The sequence below is a fragment of the Punica granatum genome, chromosome 8, assembly GCF_007655135.1.
Source record: "Punica granatum isolate Tunisia-2019 chromosome 8, ASM765513v2, whole genome shotgun sequence".
Classification (NCBI taxonomy): domain Eukaryota; kingdom Viridiplantae; phylum Streptophyta; class Magnoliopsida; order Myrtales; family Lythraceae; genus Punica; species Punica granatum.
Genome location: NC_045134.1, coordinates 26,220,791 through 26,236,857, shown reverse-complemented (window position 1 = coordinate 26,236,857; position 16,067 = coordinate 26,220,791). Strand labels below are relative to the sequence as shown.

Genomic DNA, 16,067 nt, shown 5'->3' with positions numbered 1-16,067 from the left:
TAAGAGTAAAAAAGAAATGGAGAGATATTCTTCCGAAATAAGAATTGTCCTTAACGGAATTCCTCCAATTATAACATGCCACCTCCTCCAATTATAACATGCCACCTCACGTGCAAATCTCCAATAATGTCAATATTATATGCTAAAATACAAAAAGACATGGACCTATGTTAACTTTCTACCAAATCCTTTTATTTACTTTTTATTGGTTTTCTTGGGTGAATAATTGGTTTTACTGATTATAAATAAATACAAATTATGCTGATTATAAAAAATAAAATCTCCTTTATGGCCTGTCGAATATATTTTTTTGTCAGCGAATATAAGACGCGATAAAAGATGTGCAGATAACATAAATATATTTAATCTTTCATTAAGGATAACATAATATTGAATCGAGTGCTACAAAGTTTATAAAACGGTCGAAATTCTCTACCTCCCTATTTTTTTTCCTCTCTAACTTGTTGTTTTGTTAAAAATGGTTTTTTTTAAATTTCTCAAATATCCAATAACCTACTCTATATAAATGAGAGAAAAGGTGACTTAAAAGGATCCTTCGCAAATAAAGGACAAAAATTTGACAATGAGACCATGTTGATGGAGGCGGCCAATATTCTTTACATCCCAAGTTCTTCCAACAATGACTTCTCGTTTTCTCCTCCTTTTTCTTTTTCTTTCTTTCTTTTTTTTCCCCTCTTTTGGGGCCTTTGAAAAATACTTTTTCCCGAGTACTTTAGTAAAAACAAACCAATAACCTCCAGCCACCTCATCAATCACAACTTGAGAAAGAAAAGTGTCATCAGCTACTGCAGGCAGCTACATTTAATACAAGGGGCTGGAATCAATATGAATTTAATTCAATTGGTTGAACGAATCTTCCTCTTAAATAAAATTTCACGTTCAAACATTATGCATGAAGATAATTCACGTTGTAATAGTTTTATCTCATAATGGATTGACTCAATTAGAATTAAATTAATTAAAATTTATTGAATTTTCGAATATTAAAATGTATATTGAAAAAAGAAAATAAAAAAAGTAAGTGGCTCGAAAATTGCAACAAATCTAGGAAACCTCTATCTCATCCCCATCACAAAGCCTACCGCAGTCTTGGTGTTAGAGTCCATCTTCCTTCATTGAAAAGTTACACGAAAGACGTTCATCAAGTGATCCATTTGACATTTAACGGGACATAATTAATCGAATAAAGTATCATATTCGAATACATTGGAGTGTCCAGTGGCCAGTGTGACTATAGCGTAACATTATTCAATCGAATCAATGATTGTGATCGAGCCAGCTCGGGTCGAAACACGATGTTTTAGAGGAACTCGAATCTAGGAATTTTGCCCTTTCCCCTAATGGGCAAACTAAATCAAGGTGCTCTCATTACTATTGGGGCAACCGGGGGGTGGAGCCCCCCACTGGGTGGGGGGAAATCTTTCAATTATCAAAGGCCACAAGAACTTGTGGCTGAGAATGGAAGCCTCTGGCTGACGTGGCACCCACCCTTCTTTTAAACGGATCAAAAACTTGGACGACAGCAAATGCTTTTGATGCCAAGCGAGCAGTCACCTTGAAGAAGCAGAAGAGCGTAGAGTAGATAGAGAGAAGAAAACAGAGCAGAGCGGAGCAAGGGAAACTGTCTCCCCGAGTCTTGTCTACCCCCTTGACTTTGGCGCGCCGGCAAGATGGTTGAGGCCGAGAATCCTGCGATCAAGCTCTTCGGCAAGAGTATCAAGCTGCCGTCGTCGTCGCCGGACAGAGTCTTTTATCCTCCTCCTCCAGCGTTTGATGATTCTGAGGGAGATGAAGATGAAGAAACAGAGCAGGTACTGTGGGGACACACTGAGATTAATGTCCTTCGCGAATCCGATCGATACCCTTTTGTTCGAATCGCATGAGATCAATCGGGTCGGTCCGGTTTTTGAGTTCCTGCTGTTGTCTTTTTCCAATGGATGCTGCTCCGCCTCTAGCAGCTGAATTGTGGGGTTTACTCGAATTTCGAAAATGATTCTTTCAGATTTGAAGATTTGCAGTTAATTCTCTTCGAGCTCTCAGCGACCGATGAATTCCCGGTTTTCGACTCTGAAAATTGAGATATTTTCGTCCTGTATAATTATTTGGTATTAAAGGTAATTGTCGAGTTTTGTTGAGAGTTTTCTTTCGGGCCTCTGTTATTGGTTGGAGTAACTTCCAAACTGTTCTACCGGAGATTGTTCCGGTCAGTGCTCTGCTTTTCATTTCAGCTACCTACTCTCAAGCTTTTAAATCCTAATGGGATGTCTGATATGTTACTTCATTGCTTCTCTAATCGGACGATGAAACCGATCTTTCAGTCGTCTTGATGGCTTTGGTTTAAAAAAGATCTGATTGGTGTTTCCCTATTGTTTTATCAGGATCCTTCTGAAGAACGAGCGATTCTGAACAAGCGAAAAGGCGATGAATCGGCTGTGAGTGAAGAGGAGCTAATCAGTCCTGTAACCTCATCGGATTCCGTGAATCCGAAAACTCCTTCCATAGACGAGGAGACCTCCAAATCCAAGGGTTCCAAGACCGGGAAAGATCCCAAGGATTCGTCGAAGCCTCAGGAGAAAGTCCTGAAGAAACCCGACAAGATCCTGCCATGCCCCCGATGCAACAGCATGGAGACAAAGTTCTGCTACTACAACAACTACAACGTGAATCAGCCCCGGCATTTCTGCAAAGCCTGCCAAAGGTACTGGACCGCCGGTGGCACCATGAGGAACGTCCCAGTGGGGGCAGGACGCAGGAAGAGCAAGAGCTCCGCCTCACGGTACCGCCACATCAGCATCTCCGAAGCTCTCCAGGCAGCAGCTCAGGTAGATGCTGCCAATAGGACTCACCATCACTACCAGAACTTGACACCTAATGGGACAGTTCTCACCTTTGGATTGAACCACTACGATCCCGTGACTTCCCCGGTTGAGAAAAGGGCAGCTAATGGGACCCGAAATGTTTCCCGCGACTTTGAGGGTCAGGGTGCCGCTAAGGTCTCCTGTGCAAGAGTTGAGACTCGAGATGACCGGTCGAGTGGGAATTTTCCAATCGAACATTCGGTTCCGAACCTTCCCGGTTTCGTACCCCAAGTTCCTTGCCTAAATAACGTTCCTTGGCCTTATACCATCCCTATACCGTTTTACCCAACCGGCTTTTGGGCTTGTAGTAATGTTAGTATTCCAAGTCCCTGGAACTTTCCTCTGCTATCACCACCACCGAACCAAAACGGGCTAATCCCGGGTCCAAACTCACCGACCCTTGGGAAGCGTCCGAGGGACGGAGATGTTATTAAGGCTGACAGTTCAGCGGAGCAGGATCCCACAAAACCGAAGAAGAACGGGTCTATCTTGATCCCGAAGACACTGCGAATAGATGACCCGACCGAAGCTGCGAAGAGCTCAATATGGGCAACCCTGGGGATCAAGAACGAATGCGGATTGTTCAGGGGATTTCAAGCGACAGGGAAGGATAAGGGGGGAGGCCGAGCATGCCAGACCGAAGCCGAGAAGTGCCGGGTCCTGTGCGCTAACCCTGCAGCCTTGTCTAGATCCCTCAACTTCCATGAGAGCACTTGAAGGGAGAAGTGGCTGAAACTTCTGTCAGTGTCAGTAGAAGAAGTACAGTTAGCTAGGGACGTGTATTAAATTGAATAGGATGAAGGGGGGAAACTCTCCGGTTCTCAGCCGCGTGCATACGGTACCTTAGGCATCTTCGAGAGAAATTCGAACTAAAGTTTTGTCTTTCTTGTAACCTAATACTGGGAGGGATGACTGTTCATTGTACTTAGGTTTGGGCTTGTTTGTTGTACATAACTCTTCACATGTTTCCGGGAAATTCTACGATACAATCCTCGAGTGATTGTATTTTAGACCATTCCGATGTTTGCTGGATCCTCTGTGTTAGAAAAGGGAATAAAAAGCCAAAAGTTTTAGCTCCTTTTCCCATCTAAAACTGAACTATATGCTAAATGTTCCATTGCCCTTTTTCCTTACCTAAGGGTCCATTGCCATTGCAACGAAATGCACAAGTGATTCACTAACTTCGGAAAAGATTACCGGCTGTTCTTAGACGTGCTCCGGCTCGGACTTTGTTCGTAGTGAAAGGCTCAGAGTCCCCACTCAAGCCATCTGTATATCTCCTTTTCAAGCTAGACTTGTGATCCCATCAACTTGCAGGGAAAGCTTAGGAGTAAAACAAAAGGGCGAGAGAGATATTTCTATGCTGTGTAGCCATGTTTTCTTCTCCTTGAGCCAAACAACTTCGCTAAGACATTCATATTCTTTTGTTTCTTTTTTCCCTAACACTACTCCGAGGTGTTCTCATCAGTTTCGACGATGAGACCACAAAGTGTGCTCAACATATTAATTTGAACTAATCGTCGCGCACCATCAACTCGACCCTAGCTTCGAGGTGATTCAGTTATCCCTGCATAGAGTGAAATATATCAACTATATATCTCGTAATTATTTATTATTAAATATTTATGAATAATATAATTGCAACATTGAGATATTTTTCTCATCCGTGCAAGCAAATGCAGGCCACATATTCTGGGTATGATAGCAAATATTAAATTTGGGTAGTCTTAGTTATATGGGGCGACCTTTTGGCTCACTATTAAATCCATATTGGCAGTTTCTTGCTTTTCTCTGCTTTTGCTTTTTGCTCATGTATTGGATATAATCAACACGGATGGTCCAGATCCGATGATCAAGGCTCGAACGAACGGCGGCGATTCGATCATTTCAGGAAATATCTTCCCTCGGATAGGGTTTTGTAATTATTTGCATGCATGCTGACATTTCCTTATCTCCTCGCAAAAGGTAAGAAAACGAAAGTGAATGCAAATTTATGAGGGAACTCTGTGCCGGTTGGGCTTTATTCAAGTATCAACTTGTCTTGATGGCGAAATATTTTCGCTAGATTTCGAATCAATATTTTGTAAGTGAAATTCGCCCATCGAACAACATCAAATCTTGTGGGATTTTTATCGATCTCTTTAATTTAATTCATGAGTTGTTTTTGGATCTCACTCGGTTTTCACAGTCAACCGACCACCGGAGCTCACTAACCGGGCCAATTAAGTGCGATTAAAGACATTAAAAGGGAGACCTTTTGAGATGGGAAAATGATGACATGGCTGCACTTCTCAAGTGGGATTCTTTGACCTATATATATTTGAATTAATCAAATCATTAATTTAACTAATACTTAATTTAACTTAGTTAAGATAGAGAGATAGAAATTAAAATGGTATGCCTTAATGGAAAAAAATTAGCCAACCTCCATAGGCGATTACAAAATCCAATACAGATCGATAAAATGTCCTCGAATGACACCGATACATGATGTATACCTATGGAGATGACTGCGGAACGACCTACAAGCTCCTGATTTACTTTTTATCTTTTCCGTGTTACTCCTTGCAAGTTGGATTTTGACCCGAAATGTTACTTATATATTTGACTAGGAAAAGAGCAAAGGCCGAGCAAGAGTCAAGAGACATGGGGATCATCATGAGTATGCACAAAGTTGTGCTTATAAAAGTCAAAGAAAGAGTGTCATTTTTTAACCCTTTTTTTCTTTATAAGGCTTCAAATTTGGGTCGTCCACCATAAAAATTAGGTATAAAAGGGACTCATGCAATGTCATGATGATAAGATATGTGTTTTAGACATAAATAGTAAAGGGTTTCAAGGAGGTCCGCTTGAACCTCATAGAGCTAGTCTGGTGATCGGTATAAACAATTCCCTCAATAAAGTTTCAAGTTCAAAAAACTACAAGGTCTTGCAAGAAAACTCTTTATATTTGATCGTATATATGCACGATTTGTGTAACTTGGATGCATGTCCTAAAAACTTGCATAATATTCATATGATCAATCATATAAAAATTAATTGGATAAAATCTGGATAACCTTCGCTGTATAAAAAAAGCAAGAAAAGAGAGGAGCACTTGCACTTAGATATCTTCTTTCTAGTGGGTGGTGCCACGCTCACACCCACACTCATCTTGTGGGAGTATTTATTTATTTATATGGATTATGATTAATTGCTTCTTCCCCAAAAAGTCAAGGGAAAGTAAAGGAAAAGAATTCCTTTGTACTTTTCTTTTTGTCTTTGTTGCTGAGATTACAAGCATCCTTGGGACAGTTCGAGTGGGAAGCCTCATCGACTTCTTTCCCTAGTTAAAGCAAGGAAATGATGTGAAATTAATTTAAAAAGAACAGAGGAAAAAAAAAAGAACGGAAAGCTAGGGATAAACGATAAGAATGTTGGACTTCCACTAATCAAACATCCAATTATTTTTCTTTTCCAATTAAGATTTCGACTTTGAAAAGGACTTTTCGTAGTATAAACATCGTTCATCAAGTCATTCTTTGAAATTATTAAGATATTAGTAGAGTAAATCACTCGAAGGCTATTTCCGCAGCCATGCCTTTATATATAATTTTACTTGGAATTTTTGGAAAAATCACTTTCATTTTTCAATTTGCTTTTATTGAGAAGCCATTTTTCATCTAAGGGTACGTATAAATTTATAAGGGAAGCTTGACTAATTTTTCGGTGAATAAAAGCTTGATTAATTTAGAGTGCTCGCCATGATATGCTTATTTCTGTTTACTTTCTTTAACTTTTTTTCCAATTTGATTTATTAATTTTCTCTTTTGGATTAGCACAACTTCAAGACGGTTATAAGTAAAGAATTCACTTTTTCATATTTTACTATATTTTCTTGTGTTTCTATTATATAGAAATAGTTATTAACTCCGCGTATTGCACATATTTTGTAAATAAAATTTTATTATGAGAAGCTAAATATTAAGACAATAATTGATGTCGATTTGTAGTTTATATTAATACATAGAAAATTGTTTTTATACTATATAAACTTTAATATGATAAGTTTCAAACTTACGGAAGATAATGTAACTCAAGAGCTCATCGGCAAGTAATTCATGTAAAATATATCATAGAGATGTTGTTCCAATTATCAATTTAATAAATAAGAAAATTAGGATCCTAAAGATTCAAAATTCCTAAATTTTGATAATCATAAAATTATAAAATTTTAAAGTTAAATATTCACCGCTACCTTATTTTTCCTCATATTCCATATATTAAGTTTTCTGAATATGAATAATTTAAATAAAATGACCAATTATTTTGTTGAGAGATTTACGTAAATTAACTTTATAAGGCTAACAATGATTATTACAAATAATAAATAAAGTTTAATATAATTTTAAATAATTCTCAATTTCTTTAAAATTATATATATTTATTTACTAATAGAAAATTTTAAGTGAATGGCATCCTTCTTTAATATTTTTTTGGATATACTTTCTTTAATTACAATACAACATGCTAATTTATTAAGATATTTACTATTCTACCCATGTTTATTTGGGTTGAACGGTATATTTATTTGCTAATAAAATATTTCTTTGGATATATGTTCTTTAATTACTATTATTATTATTTTTTTAAATTTCTATGCAATATAATAATTATAAAGATATCTACTATTCTACCCCTATTTATTAGAGTATAGTCAAGTATATATAATATATAATTTATTTACTAATAAATATTTCTTTCGATATATGTTCTTTAATTAAAAAAATAATAATTATTATTATCTAATTTCTATACAAAATACTAAATTATAAAGATATTTAATGTTCTACCTCTATTTATTAGGGTGTAGTCAAGTTTATATATTATATAGATTTATGTACTAATAAATATTTCTTTGGATATATGTTCTTTAATTGCCACTATAATAATTATTATTATTATTTAATTTCTATATAACATACTTATAAAGATATTTGACCCCCATTTATTAGGGTACAGTCAAGTTTATATAATATATATTATATTGATTTATTTACTAATAAATAGTTCTTGGAATATATGTTCTTTAATTACAAATATAATAATAATAATAATTATTATTATTATTATTTAATTTATATACAACATACTAAGTTATAAAGATATTTATTGTTCTAACCCTATTTATTAGAGGTTAGTCAAGTTTATATATTATATAGATTTATTTACTAATAAATATTTCTTAAGATAGATATTCTTTAATTACAATAATAATAATAATTATTATTATTATTATTTAATTTATATACAACATACTAAATTATAAAGACATTTATTGTTCAATCCCTACTTGTTAGGGTGTAGTAAAGTTTTTATATTATATAGATTAATGTAACATATATGTCCTCAAGAAGGCACGTGTTGTAATATATTCAAAAACTTATAATAAAAGATGTGCACTTTATCTTATTTATTTCTCAATTTTATATATACCTTATTTTGTGAGATTTTATTTATTTGCTTATTCAAATATATATTATTTTATTAATTATTAAGTAAAACATTAAAATAGGTGCATCCAATGGAGATGGGGAGTAAAGGAAACTTTCTGTACTTTCATGCAGTGTTATCAGAACCGGACCGGATGATGAACCGGAAGGGGTACGGGGTCATGGGTTTATGGGTCCAACCGGGGGTTCGATGGGTCGGACCGCTCGTTTATTTAAAATAAAATAAATATTCATATTATTAAAAAAATTATGATAATTAAGATAAAAGTATGATGATTTTAAAGAAATATAACAATAGTATAAGAAAGTATCTATATTTAATATTTCTTACTTCAAAATAAATATTTTATTTTAATAAGTACTTAAAAGTAGAGTTAAAAGAACAAAAAAGTGGTGGTGGCTTGGTTGGTAGTATGCTAATATGAAAAGCAAGAGGTCATGAGTTCAAATCCTTACACAACCAACCAATTTTTATATTAAATAGGAAACCCATAGAACCGGCCGGTTTAATGAAATTTTGCTTAAAACCGGCCGGTTCAATGGGTCCGGCGGTTCAAAGCTGCCATTTCGGTTTTTAGGCGAACCGGACCGGACTTGGTGCCGGTTCCCGGTCCGACCGGTCGAACCGACCGGTCCGGTCCGGTTCTGATAACAATGCTTTCATGTGTGCTTTTATTTTTATTTTTTTCTTTTTCTAATAATTTAAAAATACACAAAAGGATAATTAAGGTGAGAGAGTTTGGCATGATGATGATTAATATCCAATTAATATGATATATTTTGGTCCCATGTATGCTCGATTTCTATATGCTCTTTTTATTTCTTATTTGTGGAATCAAACACAATTTCATATATGTCATGGACTATTGAACTTCGGTGTGCACCCTAGTATCTGGATGTTCAATGGGTCATGACTAATCCAATTTGAACTAGATTAACCTACTAAGGATAAAACTCTATCAGCGTAAATTTTATGCATTCATGTCCATTATGGACTTCAACCCATGATACGTGTTACATGTGAAATTCATCATTTATTTTATATATAAATTTACATTTTTTAATTTTTGAACAGGTGTAATATGGTATAATCATATAAACTGAACTAAATTTTATAGAAGATAAACAAGGGGGTGCAACGGAGGTTGGAGAGAGAGAGAAAAGAGAGAAAAGAGAGAAAAGAGAGAAGAATGAGAGAAATTGTAAGAGAAATATGGGTGAGAGAAATATGGATATATATATATATATATATATTTATTTATTTTTTTTTGCTGACCTAACTTGTTCGGGTTTCGCCCGATTGATATATGAAGCTTCATAAACCTCTAGAGGCACATGAGGTGGGTAATAACGACAAAGGCGTTTCGGTGATTTCAAGGAATTTCAAATTCGGGATCGGAGAATATATGAGCACCTTCTTAATCACTAAATCAAATCCCTTTAAGTTATGGAGCTATTATAGCTATTAATATTGATTGGAGGATGATTACTATTGGAATGGGTAAAGTACATCAAAACTGCGTTTACACCGCTCTTAGTGCCATTTGACAATGTACATTTATTAAAAAAATTGAAAATATAGGAAATAAAAGAATAAATGATAGATAATTACGAGAGAAAGTATGAGAAACTATAAGACTAAAAATAGGCATTTTGGGAAGTAGCTGGATAATTATTTTTCTAACGTTATTTTTTTTAATTCTATTGTTATGGCCATTTTTAATTTAATAATAATAATAGGAACTATCGGTATTTTAGGCAAGTAAAAGTGAGTTCGATAATCCTCTTTCTAGATTTATGATAATATATATAGACAAAGATATATATATATATATATGAAACTTCTCATCTCACTATTCAATATCTTTAATAATATATATTTCAGAAAGAAAATTCCCATATTTAATTCCCTTTTCTGATTTAGAAGGCAAGTCTCATATTTTTCAATAAAATATTAAAATGCATAAAACATTTTCATGATCTACTATTCAAGTTCTAATTTTTTAAAATAAATTATCATTTTAATCATTCCTTGGAACTTTGAAAATGTATAAGTAATTTGTAAATAATTCATATGATTCGTGCATATTGAATTTGGAAGAGTAAGTTTCATAATTAGCTTTTAAAGTTCAAATGTCAACTTTAAAATTTTTCCTACACAATTGCTTATATATTTCAAATTTTAGCATTGTTTGGTTTCATAATGTTATTTTAGAATCACAATTCTAACTTAACTTTACCCACTACAAAATAAAATAACTCATACAAAGTCAAAGAGTGAACCCCATTTATATCACTTTTTTTCACAACAAAACAATATAACTCGTACAAAGTGAAAGGGTAAGTCCTATTTATACCACTTTTTTTTAAAATTAAAATCTGATTTTAAAATTTTACTATAAACCAAACGCAACATTAATTTTAATGGTTTCAATTGTAGTATTTTTATGATACTTGGAGAAAAAAGGAAACTTCGATCTGAACTCAATATTTTCGGCCCCGCAATAAAGTGCGGGTGTTGTCACTGGTATATATAATATATGTTTATCACCATCTTATATATATATATATATATATATATATATTACATTTATGTCCATAATCAGATGCCCCAAAAGTAATACCTAACGGTACTTAAAATTTGGGAATGGTATAGACATTCATATTCCTCAAATAAGAAAGAATGCATGATGTAACGAAAAGATGTCATACATTCAACCTCATCTACTAGAGAACCATACGCGAGTAAGGAGTCATCTGCACTCGTCCATATTGCATTAGTTTACGTACAGAACAACTGATTATCCACTTGAAGTTCATTTCTCTTATCATGCAGCAGAACGGAATGATACTTCGAATTTTTGGTTTTAATTGCAATGAGGGCTTGTTTCCTTTTGCACCTTCAACAGTTCACGTTCTATGGAACCTATTGCATGAGAATGGCAAAGGAACATTGGTTCATTGTATTCTACAGCCCCCTGGATCTTCAGCTCGGCATACATTACCGTAAGCAGATAGTTCGAGTAGATCCATATCCCGATCTGAAATTTACATGGAAAGGAAAATATCAGGTAGCCAAACTTAGAAGACTAAGTGGCCTGAAAAACCTTAGAAGACTAGAAGTTCTTGCCCAACTGTACAGGTCATGAAGGAATCCGCAATTACCTGAAACACGGCAATAAGAGCTTCTGCGGATGAGTTCTGCTCTTGATATGTCCGTTTGATTTCCTTTTGATCGGTTAACTGTTGCCTGCAGACCATAAAATGAATGTCAAAATAGAGAGAAGTGAGCTCAAATTAAACCACGAGTATAAGTGTGCCTGTGAAAAACCATGATGATAGAGAAACCACCTAACACTTGCTTGAATCCACAGTGTTTCATGCAAAATCAAGAGTTAAATAAAAGAACTGCAAGTGACACTTCTGTTAGAGGCATGCAGTGGCATTTTAGTTTCATGAGTTATTTTGTAGAAGCTGCTTCACCACTATCGATTGCCCATTCCAGAAAGCTTCTCCCGTCTCTACTGAGCTCAACCCTTTCCTCCATGTGCGAGCTTCGTGAGCTCATGTCAACAGCTCATGGGCCACCACTACTGCTCCTCCTTCGCAATTCCATCCTCTTATCTCCTTCCCTCACCTGAGAGAGCAACAACAACGATATGCAATTGCTTTAGCCTTATCTTCGCCGGCCGCACCTATCTTCCTCTTGTCAACCACCAGCCTCTTAGTTGTCTCGCGAAAGTTCACAGAAGCTTCTTCATGACGGAGACAGCAGGAGCACGAATGTCTCAACTCCTTCGTCTCTCCTCCCTCTTGGAAACACGACCTGTTTATTGCAGTAGCTAGCCCTCCCCCCCCAACAAAATCCAACACCTCAGGTGAGCTCCCCAGTCACCGCCGTGACATATACCTCTATCACCTCCCTCAACCCGACTCCTCCATTTCATGATAACATCACCATTTCCAACACCTCCTCTGCCCGTGCCCATCAATGGCTTCCTCTTCTCTGGTGACCTGTTGTATCTCTATCGCCTCCGTAAACCCGACTCATCTATTTCCAATAACAGCCCCAAGTAGCTCCCTTGAGCACATCACTGTTTCCAGCACCTCCCTCTGCCCATGCCCATCAGTAGCTTCCTCTTTCCCTTACAACAACAGCAACACAATTCCTATTGTATCTTCCTACTCCTTGCTCCTCCGCCCATGCCTTCCTAGCAGCTCTTCTTCCTTCCAGCTCAATCGCTTCACCGATCTCCCTCTTATAGAACACAACTACAAGCAAAGACACTCCAAACTTTCACTAACATCCTGCCCTCCTATGAAATCAACAAGATGAGACCTTGATATGTGCGAATAGATGTAAGCACATGCTCGTGTCGCATGAACTGGGATGAGAAACATCAAGAAAACGAAAAATCATGGCAAGCTATACCTGTAAAACCTGACAGTTCTCCAATGTGCTCTGTCCGCCCTAATATCCAGTAGGAAGAGAAAATAGAATTCGATCAGGTCCCAAAATAGCAGTTGAGAACTAAAAGAAAAGGTCACCTTAATCAGATATGGGTTCAAACTTAAGAGAATGATATAAAGATGGCTAATTTCCGGGATAACTTTTCAGGTTCCTAAATACTCTTTCTATCTGTAGTTAAATCATCTTATCCCCTCCACTTGGCTTCATATTCCACTCGTCCATCACAATCCCTTTGATAAAATCCCGTGGTCCACGGAGGGGCTGAACTCACGACAAGTCTTTCTTGGCATATTTACTAAAAGCTGAAAAGGAGCTTCACTCATAGAACAACAGCATGATAGAATCCTATAATAATACGGAGAACAGCATCATCCAGCAGCAACTCTTGCCATTTAGAAAAAGATAGAATCATATGTTACGCTTGCCGTCTAGCTACCATCAAATTTAATTCCCATGTGCAAGCACCAAAAAAATAACTTTGGTTAGATAAGGAATTATAGGAATATTGCTCCAACTATTGTTAACCAATGCAAACTATTGGAGAAGGTCCCGACTGAATCCTATGTTGCTGGTATGATCCAAACTCAGCCATATGCAGCAAATACAAAAACTGAAACAAGATGATAAATTTCTGAAAGCCCCCAACAAGGTGTCATCCTTACACCAGAAATGTCCATTCAACAGTGCTACACAACCATTTCTTAACACGAACAAGCTGTATATATTAGTAAACATAATCCACCTTCAACGTCTCTCCGCTCCATTGCACTTGATTCGAAAGAATTGCACAGAATTCACCATTAAGTTTGAAAATTTCATGTTTTTCGAGTCTTGGACTTTCTCACAGGTTGCATCTTAGGAGGCCCATTTCACTGCCCAAGCTAAAAATGGAAAGTTGTATGCCATTTCTGTCGCTTAGCAGGTTGCACGAGCTTATTGAATTAACTATTCTCGCAACGAACACGAGCATATACGATGATGACGAGGGCAGAGGTAAACACAGACTCAATAGCCAAAAAACCGAAGCGGCAGGTCAGTTCACGGAGCAATCTATGGGAACTGTGGATTAGCAGTTTAGTACCTTGGAGTACGGTACAATGTGGTCGTAATCGTGGCAGAGGCAGCCGGAGCAGCCCACGAGCTTGCGGAACACGATGTTCCCGAGCGCGTCCCGGCGCCACCGCTCCGGGTCCCGCCCTTTGACCTTCTCCGCCTTCTCCCAGCACTGCTGCTTGACGCTGTACGGGAAGCTCCGAGGATTCGAGCTGGGGCTCGGGGCGGTGGTGCCGCCGGGGAACGAGACTTCGAGGTTCTCGAATAAGGCGTCGTCTTGTGCGGTCTGGAGGTCCCGGAAGACGGCAGAGGACGAGGGAGCGAGGACGGAAGGAGTCGGGTCTGGGGGGAAGGCGGCGGCGCGGCCTCGTGGCGGCGGAGAGCGGCCGCTTTTGGCTTTTCTCTGGGATTGCTTACTCGGCTTCATGTCTCTCTTCGGATTGGATGAGGTAGAGAAGATAAGGGAAAGTAGGAGGAGGAGCCCTCTCCCTTGAAGTCACGTGCCGGGCACGTTACGGGAGCGGGAAAAATGAAAATTAGTTGGTAAATTTTCTACATTATTTTTGTAAATTTGGTTTGTTTGGTAATTGAGTTTTTTTTATCCTACTCTAATCTACTCGACTTCACTTATCTTCCAATACAGTTATTACATTTTCCTTTCTTTCCTTTAATTCTTTTATCTTAACAATAATTCAATTCAATTTTTAATACTAAATTCTTTCAAGTATTCATTTTTTTTTTCACAATTTAATACAATCTTATTTTCTCTCAACTATTCATTACATTTTCTCATCTTTTTCCATAATTCAACAACACCATCATTACAACTTCGAATAAATATAATTATTTATAGCTCTTCTTCAATAATGCTTCCGTAGCCATGAGAGCTCGCATTTCTAATGCTCTCGGTCTTCGGGAGTGCACCTCCCTGGGGAAGTATCCCGGTTTTCCTATGGATATCTCCGCTGCCAACTCCTCTTCGTTTAATTTCTTAATTGATCGCTTTAAGGACAAGCTTACTGGTTGGCGGGCAAGTGTACTCTCTTTTGCAGGGTCGGGTTGTTTTGCTAAATTCTGCACTTGCTTCTCTTCCTTCTGGTATCATTCAATGCACTCTTCTCCATCAGAGAGTTTGTAAATCTCTCGATAGACATAGTAGAAATTTTCTCTGGGGGTCCTCGCAAGAACACAAAAAACTTCACCCTGTCAATTGGGACATTGTCTCCCTTCCTAGGGGGGAAGGAGGGCTTGGGATCACCAGGTTTGAGGATCGAAACCTTGCACTCCTTGGCAATTTTGCCTGGAGAGTCCGTGAGGATGATCGCCCTTGGGCTAGGGTCCGAAGGCAGAAATATATGAGAGGTGTGGCCTCAAGATGTACTGCAAACACTCTTTAACTGAGCAGCTCTAAATGCTGGTGCGCAGCTCTGCTCCCTGGGCACCAAATGGTTGATAGGTGGGGTTCACAATATTTAGCTTCTGGTTTGATAATTGGACAGGAGATGCTGCCCTAAGAACTTACATATATGGTCCTTTAAATTGGAATGACACCGGATCCTGGGACTTCGGTTCACTGTCCTTCCATCTCCCAGACAACCTGCTGTCCATGCTTCAAACTGTCCCTCGCAGCTAGCTGCCTTGGGAGGGGGGTATTGGACAAAACTGTGTGGAGTTATTCTGCCAATGGACTTTTTTCCACCAAAACAACTTATTCTCTTGCCTGTGGCAGAGGACCCTAACAGGTCCAATAAAGAATGGTCTTGGATATGGAAGATCAAAGCTCACCCTAGAATCCAACATTTCATTTGGATATGGTCATGCATCATCGGTTGCCTACTGCAGCGCACCTTGCTACGAGGGGCCTCAACATTTCTCCTTCGTGATCTTTTTGCAATGACCCCGAAGAATCAATTCACCACATCTTTCGAGATTGCCCAAGTGCATGCAACTTTTGGTCTGCATTGGGCATACCCACTTCCAAAAGGGGAACTTTTTCCCTTCCCATTTCTGAGTGACTCCAAATTAATTGCGAAGCCTACGAAACTCATTCTCTTCAAATCCCCTGGATCATCATTTTTCCATATGCTCTTTGGAATTTGTGGACACAAAGGAACAAGTTTGTGTTTGGGGGCATCTATCCCTTTCCAAACTCGCCCCATGTTTGTCTTAGTA

The 16,067-nt window shown here is 37.6% G+C and overlaps 2 protein-coding genes across 5 annotated transcripts; one reads left to right on the top strand and one right to left on the bottom strand.

Annotated features, from left to right (window-relative positions):
• The first annotated feature begins 1,521 nt into the window (after positions 1-1,521).
• On the top strand, positions 1,522-3,958 carry LOC116188608 (cyclic dof factor 1-like). Its single transcript, XM_031518070.1, has 2 exons — positions 1,522-1,832; positions 2,400-3,958. The coding sequence occupies exons 1-2, from the start codon at positions 1,692-1,694 to the stop codon at positions 3,594-3,596; spliced, it is 1,338 nt and encodes a 445-aa protein (XP_031373930.1). The 5' UTR covers positions 1,522-1,691; the 3' UTR covers positions 3,597-3,958.
• A 7,053-nt stretch (positions 3,959-11,011) lies between these two features.
• LOC116189051 lies at positions 11,012-14,348 on the bottom strand. Of its 4 annotated transcripts, none has more exons than XM_031518576.1 (4): positions 13,924-14,345; positions 12,804-12,842; positions 11,537-11,621; positions 11,012-11,412 (listed from the first exon to the last, which is right to left on the bottom strand). In XM_031518576.1, exons 1-4 carry the CDS (start codon positions 14,320-14,322, stop codon positions 11,330-11,332), a joined length of 606 nt encoding a protein of 201 aa, XP_031374436.1. In that variant the 5' UTR covers positions 14,323-14,345; the 3' UTR covers positions 11,012-11,329. The 4 variants fall into 4 exon arrangements, 3 of the variants coding, with proteins under 3 accessions (XP_031374436.1, XP_031374437.1, XP_031374438.1); XR_004152304.1 differs by lacking the exon at positions 11,012-11,412 and adding an exon at positions 11,855-12,643 and having other exon boundaries at positions 13,924-14,348; XM_031518577.1 differs by lacking the exon at positions 12,804-12,842 and having other exon boundaries at positions 13,924-14,348.
• Positions 14,349-16,067: the final 1,719 nt, after the last annotated feature.

What these genes read in the sequence shown, in the direction of transcription:
- LOC116188608 (XM_031518070.1), top strand. Translation starts at nt 1,692, where the DNA reads ATGGTTGAGGCCGAGAATCCTGCGATCAAGCTCTTCGGCAAGAGTATC. An exon ending in AAGATGAAGAAACAGAGCAG is followed by an intron (nt 1,833 to 2,399) that starts GTACTGTGGGGA and finishes TTGTTTTATCAG; the next exon opens with GATCCTTCTGAAGAACGAGC.
- LOC116189051 (XM_031518576.1), bottom strand. Translation starts at nt 14,322, where the DNA reads ATGAAGCCGAGTAAGCAATCCCAGAGAAAAGCCAAAAGCGGCCGCTCT. An exon ending in ACATTGTACCGTACTCCAAG is followed by an intron (nt 12,843 to 13,923) that starts GTACTAAACTGC and finishes ACTGGATATTAG; the next exon opens with GGCGGACAGAGCACATTGGA. An exon ending in CTCTTATTGCCGTGTTTCAG is followed by an intron (nt 11,413 to 11,536) that starts GTAATTGCGGAT and finishes TGTAAATTTCAG; the next exon opens with ATCGGGATATGGATCTACTC.